The sequence below is a fragment of the Herpailurus yagouaroundi genome, unplaced genomic scaffold (genome assembly GCF_014898765.1).
Source record: "Herpailurus yagouaroundi ecotype Mexico unplaced genomic scaffold, PumYag 141, whole genome shotgun sequence".
Classification (NCBI taxonomy): Eukaryota; Metazoa; Chordata; class Mammalia; order Carnivora; family Felidae; genus Herpailurus; species Herpailurus yagouaroundi.
In genome coordinates this window covers 39252967-39267499 of record NW_024412396.1, presented here as the reverse complement: position 1 = coordinate 39267499, position 14533 = coordinate 39252967, and the positions used below count along the sequence as shown (strand labels likewise).

Sequence of the window (14533 nt, the reverse complement as noted above, 5' to 3'; positions counted from 1 at the left end):
CGCGGGGACGATTCCGGGCTGCGCCAGGGTCCGGCCCGCCTTCCCGCCGCCGACGTCCTCCCGTCTGCGGGCCGCCAGGGTCCCGTTATCATGTCGCTGAGGCAGCGCCTGGCCCAGCTGGCTCGCGGTCTGCAGGAGCCGCAGAAAGTGGCCCGTTTCCAGCGGCTGTGCGGGGTGGAAGCGCTGCCTCGCCGCTCCGCCGCTCCCGCCACCGATCCGAGGGAGGATGAGAAGGCGGAGGCGCCCCTAGCCGGAGACGTCCGGCGCCGAGAGCCGCAGCCTGGGGCGTCTGCAGGCCCCCAGCCGCCCGGGAACGACCGCAATCAGTGTCCCGCCAAGCCCGGCGGCGGCGGCGGCGGCGGCGGCGCCCCCAACGGCGTGCGGAACGGGCTGGCGACCGAGCTGGGCCCGGCCTCGCCGCCGCGCGTGGGGGCCCTGCGCCGCAACTCGCTGACGGGCGAGGAGGGTGAGCTGGCCCACGTGAGCAACTGGCCGCTCTACTACCTGTTCTGCTTCGGCACCGAGCTGGGCAACGAACTCTTTTACATCCTGTTCTTCCCCTTCTGGATCTGGAACCTAGACGTCCTGGTGGGCCGGAGGCTCGTGGTCATCTGGGTGCTGGTCATGTACCTGGGCCAGTGCACCAAGGACATCATCCGCTGGCCGCGGCCCGCCTCGCCGCCCGTGGTCAAATTGGAGGTCTTCTACAACTCCGAGTACAGCATGCCCTCCACCCATGCCATGTCCGGCACCGCCATCCCCATCTCCATGATCCTCCTCACCTACGGCCGCTGGCAGGTAAGGGTCCTTGTCTGTCGTCTGCTCAGCCTTGGAGAGTTAAACTACCCGGAGTTGTCTTCACTCCCCGCAGTTATGTTAATTTGGCCGTTCCCCTCCCAAACCTCTCTTTCCGCGGGATTTCACAGTCCCCGCAAACAGGCCTTTTCTAGGTTTTAAAAAATTAAATGATCCGGGAAAACTTAAGAGACTTAGCTGTCAAACTGTATTCTAATAACAGTGCCTTTCTTAGAACCCAAAGGAAACGCTGTTCGTGGGGTAACATTATCATTGAGCTTTGGTTGAGTTTTTAAAATGGTTTTAACTCTTGTGATGCACAGAATATAATTGTAATTAAGTATGATGGTCTTACACTTAACCAAGACCCAGTTTCACCATAATGATGCCTTGCCCCAGACTAATTCTGCCAGGCTTGGGTAAAGTCTTGAGCTTTATTTACTCTGAGACAGTGTTTATAAAACCGTCGTGTAATTGCAAAACAAACATGGTCGTTCGAGGCTATGAAGAAATGAATTTTAAACGAAGGCCACTGTTTATGGAAGTGAATGGAACGCAGCCTGAGTTATCTTTTCTAGGGGTGTGGCTGCTAATTTGCTGTTGGATACAAAGTTTAATTAATCTCCTAAATCACTGATTTGTAGTATCAGTTGTTGAGCTATTACAGTATTACTGTTTCATTAGCTTTGAAAGTGCATACTTTTATTACAGTTTTTCTTAAAATCAGGGCTCTTGGTCAGACTAGTGGGTTTATAAAAATGACACGTAACGACAGCAAGGACAGCCTGACAATCAGGGATGAGTTTCTAATGGGAAATATCTTATATTTTGCCTCCTTCTTTGGCCTCCCATTTTTCACTCTTTCATGTTACTTAGGTCTGAATACTGATTCTCTTTTTTATAGAAGCAACATTTATTCTTAGACTGCTATCTTGTTTTATCCATCTTTTAAAAATTGTAAGGAGCTTTGTTCCTACTGTAGACCAGTCCCTTAATTTAAGAATAAACTTAGTAATCATGGAGAATCTAAAGAATTAGACATCCTCAATTTTTTTTTTCCATCAGAGCACGAAATCATCTTAAATTGAGATATACTCAATTCTGTGTAAAACTCCATTATGTTAAGCTTACTCATTCCAGATTTAATTGCAATATAATGTCTTATCCCCATGGGCACTTCTGTGCAGTACATCTCTCTTACAGTATCATGCCAAATATGTAATGTGCAGAGTAAGAATGACAGAATTACGACAGAAGAGTACCATGGACAATTATTTTTTCCTATTTAGCCAAAGGCGATATAGGTGATACTCAAAATTGTAAAATAGTGCTGCCTATTTTGCATGAAAGATAAATATCATGTTTTATTTGATCTAAATATTTTAGAATTTAAGATTGTCATTGATTTATGTTTGGCATATTTACTGGTTAGCTAATGATGTTTGTCTTATTTTCATGAGACTTTCAGGAAAAAACTGTAACCGTAGGGTCTTTTATAATTCCTCAATGAGTAGCTATGTTGCATGGTGTTACTATTAGAGTCCAAGTAAAAAAAAAAAAAGTTATTTTTTGCTCACTTATTCAAAGCACGTGCTAACAGAAAGTCTGAAAACTGTACTGCTGATGATTTATGAATTGTAGATATTAGTATTGTAATATTTCAGGGTTACTTGAATTCTTAGAAAAAGCTTACATTATAGTTTTGGACAACCTAGTATGTTTAATTCAAAGTTTGAGGAATTCGTATATTGTACAATTTTATAAATTTAGCTAGACACGACTTTGAAAATCACCTACTCTCAAACTGTATTTTACATATGTGGAGACTGAACTATTAGAATTAATCTTGTAAAATTAAATTTCTTATTTTAGATTTTTTTACTTTAAATTCGAGTAAACTTCTAAATTCGAATAATTGTTTATCTTTTGGTTATAGAAGAAAGGCTCCCTTGTATGGAAGTTCTGTGTTTATAAATGTTTTTAATGACCTAGTATGAAAAACAAAATGCTTTTTTACTTTTTACTTTTTTTTATGTTTACTTTTGAGAGAGAGACAAAGATGAGTGGGAGAGGGGCAGAGAGAAAGAGAGAGAGACACAGAATCCAAAGCAAGCTCCAGGCTCTGAGCTGTCAGCACAGAGCCCGTCGCCGGGCTCAAACACATGAACTGTGAGATCATGACTTGAGCCAATGTCTGATGCTCAATTGACTGAGCCACCCAGGCGCCCCAACTTTTTTACTCTTTAAAAAAATCCTGTTATAATTGAAAACAAAAGTACCTTCCTTTGCTTAAGCTGTTTTGGTCCTACTCTCTGTCAGTATTGTAGTAGTTTGGAGGCTTATATTTTCAGGAGTGTGTAATGAAAAAACGATACTGGAAACTGGGGTAAGAATTAAGCAATGAAAGCCTGGTGTTTTTCTAATTAATAGTAGTTTGGGTTGATAGTCCTGTCTATCTGCTGGGCCCCTAGGGCTTATTCAGGACAAGTGTGGTTATTTCTATATGCCTGGGATGCTGAAACATCTCTGGAAACAGTTCTCTCACATACCATCCTTTTGGTGTGGAATACCTGCTCCCTGCCAATTAATTTGAAATCAGCTTTTGAAATCTGCTCAAGATTGACTTCCTATAAAGAGTATCCTTCCCCCCCCCCCCATTTTTTGGCTGTTTAAAAAAAATTTTTTTTTAAGTTTATTTATTTTGAGAGAGACAGAGACCGTGCAAGTGGGGGAGGAGCAGAGAGAGCTGGGGAGAGAGAGAATCCCAAGCAGGCTCCATGCTGCCATTGCAGAGCCCCAAGTGGGACTTGAACTCATTAAACCTTGAGATCCTGACATGAGTCAAAACCAGGAGTCTGATGCTTAGCCCACCTACCAAGTGCCCCTACACAGAGCCTTTTTATTTTTAATTAACCCCTTCTGTTTCATTAATCCTCATTTATTCTTAAAATGACCATAGACCAACAAAATTACTTCGGGCTTGTTTAAAGTGCAGGTTTCTATCCCTACTTTCAGAGATTCTGATCCATTAGCTAGCTAAGTGAGGTCTATTGCATTTTACTGAAGTTTCCCAAAGATTTTTGAGGAAAAAAAAAGTATTTTCTTAAACCCCTAATAAGTAAAATTAACTCTTGATCCTTAAAATATATTTTGTATTTCTCCAACATTGTTGTCTCACCTTTTTTGCAATTCCAGTCTTTGAATCTTTTTAAGGTATGTTATATCAAAAGAGAGATCGGAACAGTATGACTCCAAGCAGTTATTTGATACTAGAAGAATTTTTTTTCATGCTGATGCAAGATAGAAAGTGTATGGCATTTCCAGGTATTAAGTAACTTGAAATCCATTAGCCAGGATAATAATTACTGCTTTCATATTATTTGTTGGAATTTTTTTGTAGCCTGAATTGGGAAAAAATAAGAAATCAGGAGCATTAGGTATTAAGAACATGGTCCTTTGAAGAATAATCTAAAATTAAAAGTAAAGCACTCCTTTTGTACTTATTTTTGCATGTTCTTTCCAAAAATAAAAATTCTTAATTTTTAAATAATATTGCATATGAGTTCTAATTATATACTTGATTTAGTGACATTAAGAAAGTTTTAGATTAATCTCATTTTAAAAAATTGTCATCATACACTTTATAGCCAAACCCATTCCCAACTGGTCCATATGCTCTCACTAATTTCAATAATAATAATAGTAATTCTAGTGTTAACATGTATGAGGGTCAGACATTTTTTAAAACGTCTATTACCTGATTTAGTCTACTTTTATAACTTCCCAATGTTTGGTCCTATTATTAATACAAGTTTACAGATCAGGAAAGTAAGGTAGAGGAAGATTAATTTATTCAAAGTAACATAGCTAGTAAGTCTCACAGGGAAAATTTAAATCTTACAGACTTCAGGGGCACCTGGGGGGCTCAGTCTGTTAAGCGTCCAACTTTGGCTCAGGTCATGATCTCATGGTCCGTCCGTGAGTTGGAGCCCAGCATCAGGCTCTGTGCTGACAGCTCAGAGCCTGGAGCCTGCTTCGGATTGTGTTACCCTTCTTTATGTCCCTCCATAGCTCATGCTCTATCTTTCTGTCTCAAAAATAAACAAACATTAGAAAAAAATTTTTAATCTTACAGACTCCAGAGCTTATGCAGAAAATTCTTTTGAAATCACACTATGTGATTTTTAAAGAATCTTTTCAATAATAAATATTTTTGAAATAGGATTGTGTCAGACTACACAAACAGCTTTTTAGGAGCTTGAGAAGCTTTTAGAAACATGCCTTGAGAAGATAATATGTGTGTATATAAACACATGCAATAGCCACAAATATTTATGGTTTAAACATGTATTAAGTTGTTGACTGAAATCAGTGCTGATTTTTCTCACCCTTCCTTTTCCTCTATTTTTCTAATATAAATAAAAAATTCAGTAAATATAATAAGAGCTTTGGAAAAGAAAAACACATAAGATATTTTATTAAAATATAGTTTATTGTAAATAATAAAGATATCTGTGAGGTCATGAAAAAATAAAAGGAAGGCAAGAAAAACTACAAAAGTGGGTCAGTAATGACAAAAGCTAGAAAAGGCTTCAAGAGCCAAGGAAAACTGATCACGCTGGTAATTCTGGAAAGAAACACAGTTCATTAAAAAATCAAATTGGTTTGCTCTTTGATTTCTTTCCTCATATCATACTTGTGCTCGAAATGCACATTTTCCTGATTTTGTAAGCGCTTACTATTAATCCTTCCTTTAAAAATAATTGAATTTATTTGTTTGAGTAGGGAATACTTAATAGAAAATTTAATATATACATGAAAATATGAAGAGGAGAGTACATTTCTTTTCTTTTTCTATTCCAAGGCTACCAGAATCTCTTTTCCAGAAGAATTCATTGTTCTAAGTCTGTTGTTTAGCCTTCTGCAGAATCTTTACTTTTGTAGACATATATCTACGTAGTTTATTTTTCATACAAATGGTAGCATACTATACTTTTCTGGACCTTGCTTTTTTCATTTAGAAATATATTGTGGGAAGATTTTCCTTTTCTTTTACCCAGCAGTTAATGAATACTAACTTTTTGTGCTTAACAGTTGTTTTAAATGCTTTACATGACTTAATTGTTTTAATCCCCCTAAAATCCTCAGAGTATTATCACCTATTTGCAGAAGAAGAAATTGAGGTAGAGGGAAATTAAGTAATTTGCTCCAGTTGACTCTTACAAGTACCTAACAGACCCTGGATTCAAACCTAGGGAGTTTAAAAGATTTTTTTTTTTTTTAATCTTTATTTAGTTTTGAGAGAGACAGAGACAGAGCAAGAGCAGGAGAGGGGCAGAGATAGAGGGAGACACCGAATCTGAAGCAGGCACCAGGCTCTGAGCTGTCAGCACAGAGTCCAATGCAGGGCTTGAAATCACGAACCGCGAGATCATAACTCGAGATGAAGTCGGATGCTTAACCGACAGAGCCACCCAGGCGCCCCTAAACCTAGAGTTTAGCTGCACAATTACACTATGCTACTGTATTATATTGTCTCTCCGTGTTAGCAGTTTCCATTATATATGTGTGTGTGTGTGTATGTGTGTGTATATACACACACACATATGTATATATACATTTTTTTTTAACAGTTTGAGATCAGAGCGCGAGCATGTGTGCATGCGTAAGCATGCACAAGCAGGGGACGGGCAGAAAGAGAGGAAGAGAGAGAGAATCCCAAGCAGGCTCCACACTGTCAGCATGGAGCCTGAACCACCTGAGTGGAAGTCAGCTGCTTAACTGACTGGGCCACCCAGGCACCCCGGCACTTTCCATACTGTATAAATAGCTGTATGGATTTTTTCACATTTACATTACTTTCCCATATATTAACATAGCGTAATTTATTTAGTAGGTTGACTATTTCAGTACTGTGTATTCAAAGCTTTCTCATTTTTTTTTTTCTATTAGATTGCTGGCATTTTACTTACTGATTTTTTTTAATTTTTTTTTTTTTTTTGGGACAGAGAGAGACAGAGCATGAACGGGGGAGGGGCAGAGAGAGAGGGAGACACAGAATCGGAAACAGGCTCCAGGCTCTGAGCCATCAGCCCAGAGCCCGATGCGGGGCTCGAACTCACGGACCGCGAGATCGTGACCTGGCTGAAGTCGGACGCTTAACCGACTGCGCCACCCAGGCGCCCCTGATTTTTTTTTTTAAATTATACCTTGGGTTGTCTGGGTGGCTCACTGTTGGGAGATTGAGCCCCACATGGGGCTCTGTGCTGTGCGTGGAGCCTGCAAAGATTCTCACTCTTCTCCCTCCACCCCTCCCCTGTTTGCTTTGTGCATGCGTGCACACTCTCTCTCTAATAAAAAAAAAAAAATTAAAAAAAATTAAACTATACCTCTTGGGTTTTCCTTTTTCTTTTTAAACTGCTGTTCTGCCTTCAAATAATGTTCTATTTCAAGTATAGCCTAAGAAGCTTGCAATGGTATACTTTCATTTTCCCTCTCTTTTTTTTTTATTATTGTTGTCATATGCTTTACATCTACATATGTTATAAAACTCACAATAATACATTTTTGTGTAATGTTCCAGCATTTCTAGAAATTTTTTTTTCCTCCCCTCTTCCTCTATCTCCCTCCAAATCTTAGAAATTCAGTTTCATGTATGTTAAATTGTTTAACACTGATCACTCACAGATCACTGATGTGATGGTGATGATGATGATGATGATGATGATGATGATGATGATGAGTGCAATGTTTTTGCTCTTGGTGCTTCGTTTTAGATCATCTCTATTGCCATAGCTTCCAGTTCACTGATCTTTTCTTCTGCAGTATCTGATTTTCTGGTGGACTCAAGTAGGATGGGATATATTTTCACATACTATATATTTTATATCTAGAAGCTCTAATTAGATGTTTTTTTTAATCTTCCTTTTTTCCTGCTCATTATGTTATTTCTTTTACATTCTTGAATATAATATTTTATTCTATTTTTAATGTTCATTTATTTTTGAGGGGGGAGGAGGGGCAGAGAGAGAGGGAGACACAGAACTCGAAAACCGGCTCCAGTCTCTAAGCTGTCAGCACAGAACCCGACTTGGGCTTGACCTCACAAATTGTGAAATCATGACCTGAGCCAAAGTCGGATGCTTAAGCAGCTGAGCCACCCACATGCCCCTTGAGTATAAGATTAAAAAAAAAAAAAAGAAAAAAAATTTTTTTAATGTTTATTCATTTTTGAGAGATAGAGCATGAATGGGGTAGGGGCAGAAAGAGAGGGAGACACGGAGTCTGAAGAAGGCTCCAGACTCTGAGCTGTCAGCACAGAGTCCCACATGGGGCTCAAACTCATGGACCGTGAGATCATGACCTGAGTGGAAGTTAAGTCAGACATTTAACTGACTGAGCTACCCAGACGCCCCTGAGTATAAGATTTGAGTAACTGTTTTAAAGTTCTTATCCACTAGTTTCATCATCTTTGTCATCTTTGTGTGGTTCTAATATTTCTCCTGGTTATGGATTATATTATTCTGCTTCATTGGTAATTTTTAAGAGTTTTAGATTTTGTTGTATTCCTTTAAATAATGTTGGACTTTGTTGTGGTTACAGTTTAATGTTTTTAAGCTTGCTAGAGAGAGTCCAGAATAACCATAGGTTAGAGCTAATTTGTCCTCACTGCTAAGGCCATAAGATTCTTATTTTTTTTTAAGATTTTTTTTTTTTAAATAATCTCTACACCCAACATGGGGCTTGAGTTTAAAACCCCCGAGATCAAGAGCTTGTCCTTTGTAAGGACTGAGCCAGCCAGGTGGCCCAAGCAATAACCTTCTAAAGAGTACCCAATTCCCTTAGTACTCTGCTGGGTAGGAAAGTGATTCCAGGCCTGTGTGAACTTTGGGAATTGATTGGCCTACTGTTTTCTGGTATTTTTTTCTCCCATCCTTGTGGACTTTCACCCCATGCATGCACAGATTAATACTCAGCAAACTTATTTGCAGAGACCCCCTACAGATCTTCTGGACTTGTGCGATTCCTCTCTCCAGTGTTCTGTCCTGCAAACTAATAGCTGCCTTGGCCTCTGGAAATTCCAGTCTTCTTCCCCTTAACTCAGTGAGACTGCTAGACTTTGTTTTGGTTCCTCCTCCCATGCTACAGCCTGGAAACTGCCTCCAGCAGCAACTTAGGGCAGTCGTAGGGCCCATCTCATTTGTTTCCCTTTTCTCATGAATTACAGTTCTGTGCTGCTTGTTTTCCAGTATCTGAAAATGGTTGTTTTATATAATTTGTCTCGTTTTCTGGATGTTTACAATGGAACAGCTGTACTTACAACAGTTAATCCTTTATGGGCAGAAACAAATCCTCTCACCTCTACTTACTGGTTTTTGTTTTTTATATTAAAAAATGTATTGAGATGTAATTCATGTACCATACAGTTCACCCATTTAAATTATGCAATTCAATAGCTTCCAATAGGGGTGGCTCAGTTGATGAAGCATCAGACTTTGGCTCAGGTCATGATCTCATGGTTCATGAGTGCAAGCCCCACGTTGGGCTGTGTGCTGACAGCTCAGAGTCTGGAGCTTGCTTCAAACTCTGTGTCTCCCTCTCTCTGCCCCTCCCCCACTCTTGCTCTGTGTGTGTCTCTCAAAAATAAATAAACATTAAAAAAATAAAAAAAATACCTTTCAGTATATTCATAGAGTTGTGCAACCATCATCACAGTCAATTTTAGAACATTTTCTACCACCCAAAGGAATCCCATACTCGTAGCAGTCATTCCCCATTTCCCCCCAATTCCTAGGTAACCCTAGACAACCACTAATCCACTTTATGTCTCTATAGATTTGCCTACTCTGGACATTTCATATAAATGGGAACATACAATATTTAGTCTGTTGCTGGCTTCTTTCACTTAGCATGTTTTAAGATTCATCTGTATTATAGCATGTATCAGTACTTCATTCCTTTTTATTGCTAAGTAATATTCCATCAGATAGATATACCACATTTTATTTATCCTTTCATTTGCTGGTAGACATTTGGTTTTACTTTATTTTGAATAATGTTGCTATGGATATTTTTGTATAAATTTTTGCATGGACATATGCTTTTGTTTCTCTTGGGTTACTTTTTGCTTTTTGAAGCCCTTTATGTTGTGTTCAAATTAGCCTTTTGTCTGTGTGTGATTTAGAAATACGTGTTCCTAAATTGTTACTTCTCTTCTGCTTTTTTGTTTTTCAAGCAGAATTATTTTCTTTTTATACGTCACTCTTTTGTTTCGTGGTTTCTAGGTTTTGTGTAATATTTAGAATAGTCTTCTACCATGATTTGTTGCAGTACTTTTATGGTTTTTGTTTTTGTTTTTTTTATGCTTAAAAGATGGCTTTGAACCATCTCTTGCTTTGAGTAAGGAATCTAAATTGATATTTCCCAATGGCACCATTTATTGAATAGTCCATTTTCCCCTGACTTTAACTGTCACCTTTTTTTTAAGTTTGTTTATTTATTTTGACAGAGAGAGTGCAAGTGCACACACAAATGAGCACAAGTGGAGGCAGAAAGAGAGGGAGAGAATCCCAAGCAGCTCTGTGCTATCAGCACAGAGCCCGATTGGGGGCTTGATCTCAGGAATCATGAGATCATGACCTGAGCCAAAATCAAGAGTCTGATTCTTAACTTACTGAGCCACCCAGGTGCCCCTGTATTAATCATAGATTAAATACAGGTATATATTGGGGTCTGTATCCATATTTTTTACTCCGAATTGATACATCTGCTATTTGTTTGCAAGTTCATACTATTACATTTACTATAGCTTTATATTATTTTTTCACTTATTCTTCCTGTTTTTACTTGTTTATACAGTCTTCTGTATGTACTTTAGATTTTGTTTTTCTAGTTCCAAAAGAAAAATCCTTTTGCTGTTTTACTAAAAAGATAAAATCATACTTTCATGTTTAAATCTTTGATTTACCTTTAGTGGTTTTGGTATATGTTGTGAGAAATGGGTCTGATGTATTTTTTTCATATTGATAATTAAGCTAATACTATTTTTGAATAGTTCATCCTTTCTCCCCTTATCTGTAATCCCACTTTGTTACGTACCAAGTTTCTATAAGTGTATGGCTGTGATTCTGGGTTTTGTATTCTGTTTCACTGGTCTCTTTTATTTGTCTGTCTCTTTATCAATATCATCATTATGCTTTAATTGCTTTAGACTAAGTCTTAATATCTGTTTATGAATGTTCTCTACCATATTCTTCAAGATTGTCTTGGCTATTTTTGAGTATTTGCTTTCAATATACATCTTAGAATGAGCTCTTTAATTTCCATAAAAATCTCTGGACTTTTATTGAAATTGCAATGATTTATAAATTAATGTGGAGAGAATTGATAGCCTTACAATATTGAATTTGTCTATGAATATGGTAAATCTTTTTTTTTTTTTTTTAATGTTTATTTTTGAGAGAGCGAGACAGAGCACAAGCAGGGTAGGGTAGGGGCAGACAGAGAGGGAGACACAAAATCCGAAGCAGGCTCCAGGCCCTAAGCTGTCAGTACGGAGCCTGACATGGGGCTTGAACCCATGAACTGTGAGATCGTGACCTGAGCCAAAGTCGAATGCTTAAATGACTCAGCCACCCAGGCTCCCTGGATATGGTAAATCTTTATTTAGGTTTTCTTAAATATATTTCAATGGAGTTTTATAATTTCCTCCATATAAATCAAGTATATCTTCTGTTAGACTTGTTTGTAGTTTATGTTTTTTGTTATTGTCGTGATACCTTGTTAAAATTCAAATATAACTTTTTGTGACTGGAATATAGAAATATACTTGATTTTTATGTATTGATCATATATACAACTTTTTTCAACTCTCCATTAATTTAATAAATAGATGTATATTCTCATCTGTTCTTTATAGAGAAAAATATGTCAGCTGAGAATAATGGCAAGTTTATTTCTTTTGTTGCAGTTATACATTTTTGTTGACTAAAAAGCTTTAACAATGGTAATGACATTAAATTCCATAAATATAATCATTTCATTTCTAATAAGTACTAGCCAGTCACATAAGTCCTACAGATAAGAGGGCAAATAAAACAAAAATATGGTCTGTTTGCTTGAGGGGATTAGATTGGTGTTTTAGGAAGATTCTTGTATCTATAGTATGGAAAGTGACTAGAGAGCAGTAAGACTGGAGGCAGGGGAAGCAGACGAGGTAAGACGTTATTCCACCAGTTCAAGGGAGAGAAGATGGAGACCTACAGGAGACTATAAACAATGGCCTGCTGCCTGATTTTATATGACCTGTGAAGTATGAATGGTTTTTTACATTTTAAAAGGTTGACAAAGGCCACAAGATTATTTACTTTGTGACATGTGCAAATTATATGAAATTAATAGTTTTAGTGGCTATACATAAAGCTTTATTGGATCACAGCCGTGTCCATTCATTTATATATTATCTTGTCTGTGGTGCCTTTGTGCTATGGCAGCAGAATTGAGTAATTGTGACATTGACTATATAATCCACAAAGCCCAACATAGTTACTATCTGGCTCTTTACAAAAGAACTTGGCTGGCTCCTGACCTAAATAGTGTCAGTGGGAGTAGAAAGAAATGGATACATTTGAGAGATACTAAGATGTAGAATTGATAAGACATGGTGATTAATTGCAGATGACAGTAAAGAAGAAAAACAGGAGTAAAGGATTATTCCTAGATTTACTATTTGGAAAGCTGTGAAATAGTAGTGTGATTTATAGAAATTGCAGAAAGGAGCAGGAGTATGGAGGAAAATTCCATTTTAGCAATGTTGAATTTGAGGTGTCTGTAATACTGAACTATCTGGCAGGCAATTGTGCACATGAAAGAGACCTGGAGAGGTTTGGTATCATCAGCATACCTGTGCAGAATGAAGTGATGAGAGTGGATGGTCCTGCCCTTGGAGGGTACACACAGAAGAACAGAGAGTCTAGGGAAAAACCTTTTTTTTTTTTTTTAGTAAAAAAAATTTTTTTGATGTTTATTTATTTTTGAGAGAGAGACACAGCATGAGCAGGGAAGGGGCAGAGAGAGAGGGAGACACAGAATGTGAAGCAGGCTCCAGGCTCTGAGCTGTCAGTACAGAGCCCGACATGGGGCTTGAACTCGTGAATTGTGAGCTTGTGACCCGAGCCAAAGTCAGATGCTTAACTGATTGAGCCACCTAGGTGCCCCCAAGGAAAAAAAACCTTTAAAGACTTCAATATTTAAGGAACGGATAGGGTAAAAAGAACCTGAAACAGAATCTGACAAGCAGCAGTTTGAGAGGTTTGTCTAACTAAGGTTGTGTGTGTGTGTGTGTGTGTGTGTGTGTGTGTGTGTGTGTGTGTGTTTGCGTGTAGGCCTCTAGTAACTCATTTGTACTAGAAAAAAAAATTTATTTGAGGACTAGAATGGGTATCTTCTCATAGAAGTCAAAGTCAAGAAAGTGCTGCCAGGCTTCTGGAGGAATTAGAGCCAGGCCTCTAGAACACTATTAGAACTAAAGGCAATGCCGTTCATCCCTTTTCTTGGGGTTGCATGGTCTCCCATTTCTGCTTCTTTCTTCTCTCTCTGCTTTGGCACACATGTTTCAGCCTTATCCCTACTTCTACATCATTTCCAAATTCAAGCACACAACAGAGACTGACTTGCTTTCAAACTACTATCAGGAAAGAGAATCTAATTAGCCCAACCCAGCCAATGGATTTACTGCTGTAGGGCCAGGTGTCCATGCCTGACCAAGAGCTGTAGTCGGAAGAGCAGGATCATACAGGATCATACGGTAGGAGCATGTCTCCAGGGCCACCCTGCTGGGTCTAAGTGGGGAATATTTGCAGAAGAAGAGAGTTGAAAATTGGACAATATCACAAAAAGAATATACTCTAAAGGGAAGCTGCAAGTGAGAGTGTTTCTAGAAAAGGAAAGCAGTTAATATTTTTAAATGCTGCTAAAAGAACAAGCAAGATAAGCACTGAGCTTTATAGAAGACTTGGAAAATAAAAATAGGAAAAATCTAATGTTAACATTTTGGTATTTCCTTACAGTTTGAAAATAATTGGGGCCATATTATATATAGTGTTTATTCTTTTTTTATATAATGTGTGATGGTTAATTTTATGTGTCTTTTAGCTAGGCCATGATACCCTGATTTTTGGTTAAACACTATTGTAGATGTTTCTGTGAAGATATTTTTTATATGACATTAACATTTAAATCTGTAGACTTTGAGATTACCTTCCATAATATGGGTGGGGCTTTTAGCCAATCAATTGAAAGCCTTAAGAGAAAAAAGACTGTCTCCCCCCCCAAGGAGGAGGGGATTCTGTGCCGCTACTGTCTTTGGACTTGAGCTACATTAACTCTTTCCTAGGTGTCCAGTCTGCTGGCCTACCTGCAGATTTTGGACTCTCCAGCCTCCATGATCATCGAAATAAATCCAATAATAAAGCCAATTCCTTGGAATAAATCTATCTCCATATATATGTACATATAGACCTTATTGGTTTCATTATTCTGGAGAGCTGTAATAGGTCATACTTTTTCCTTTCAGCAAACATTCCTAGAAAACATTTTTTTTTTTTTTAAATTTTTTTTTCAACATTTATTTATTTTTGGGACAGAGACAGACAGAGCATGAACGGGGGAGGGGCAGAGAGAGAGGGAGACACAGAATCAGAAACAGGCTCCAGGCTCTGAGCCATCAGCCCAGAGCCTG

General features: G+C 38.4%; 1 protein-coding gene and 1 long non-coding RNA gene across 2 annotated transcripts in view; one reads left to right on the top strand and one right to left on the bottom strand.

Moving 5' to 3' along the window:
* Window positions 1-4741, bottom strand: part of LOC121031886 (uncharacterized) — a 75531-nt gene extending 70790 nt beyond the window's left edge. The window contains exon 1 of the long non-coding RNA XR_005790950.1: window positions 3974-4741. This is a non-coding gene — a long non-coding RNA (uncharacterized LOC121031886). The remainder of the gene's footprint in view (window positions 1-3973) is intronic.
* Window positions 7-14533, top strand: part of SGPP1 (sphingosine-1-phosphate phosphatase 1) — a 35765-nt gene continuing 21238 nt past the window's right edge. Inside the window, exon 1 of the mRNA XM_040477345.1 lies at window positions 7-798. Coding sequence (XP_040333279.1) covers window positions 91-798 — 708 coding nt within the window. The 5' untranslated portion in view covers window positions 7-90. The remainder of the gene's footprint in view (window positions 799-14533) is intronic.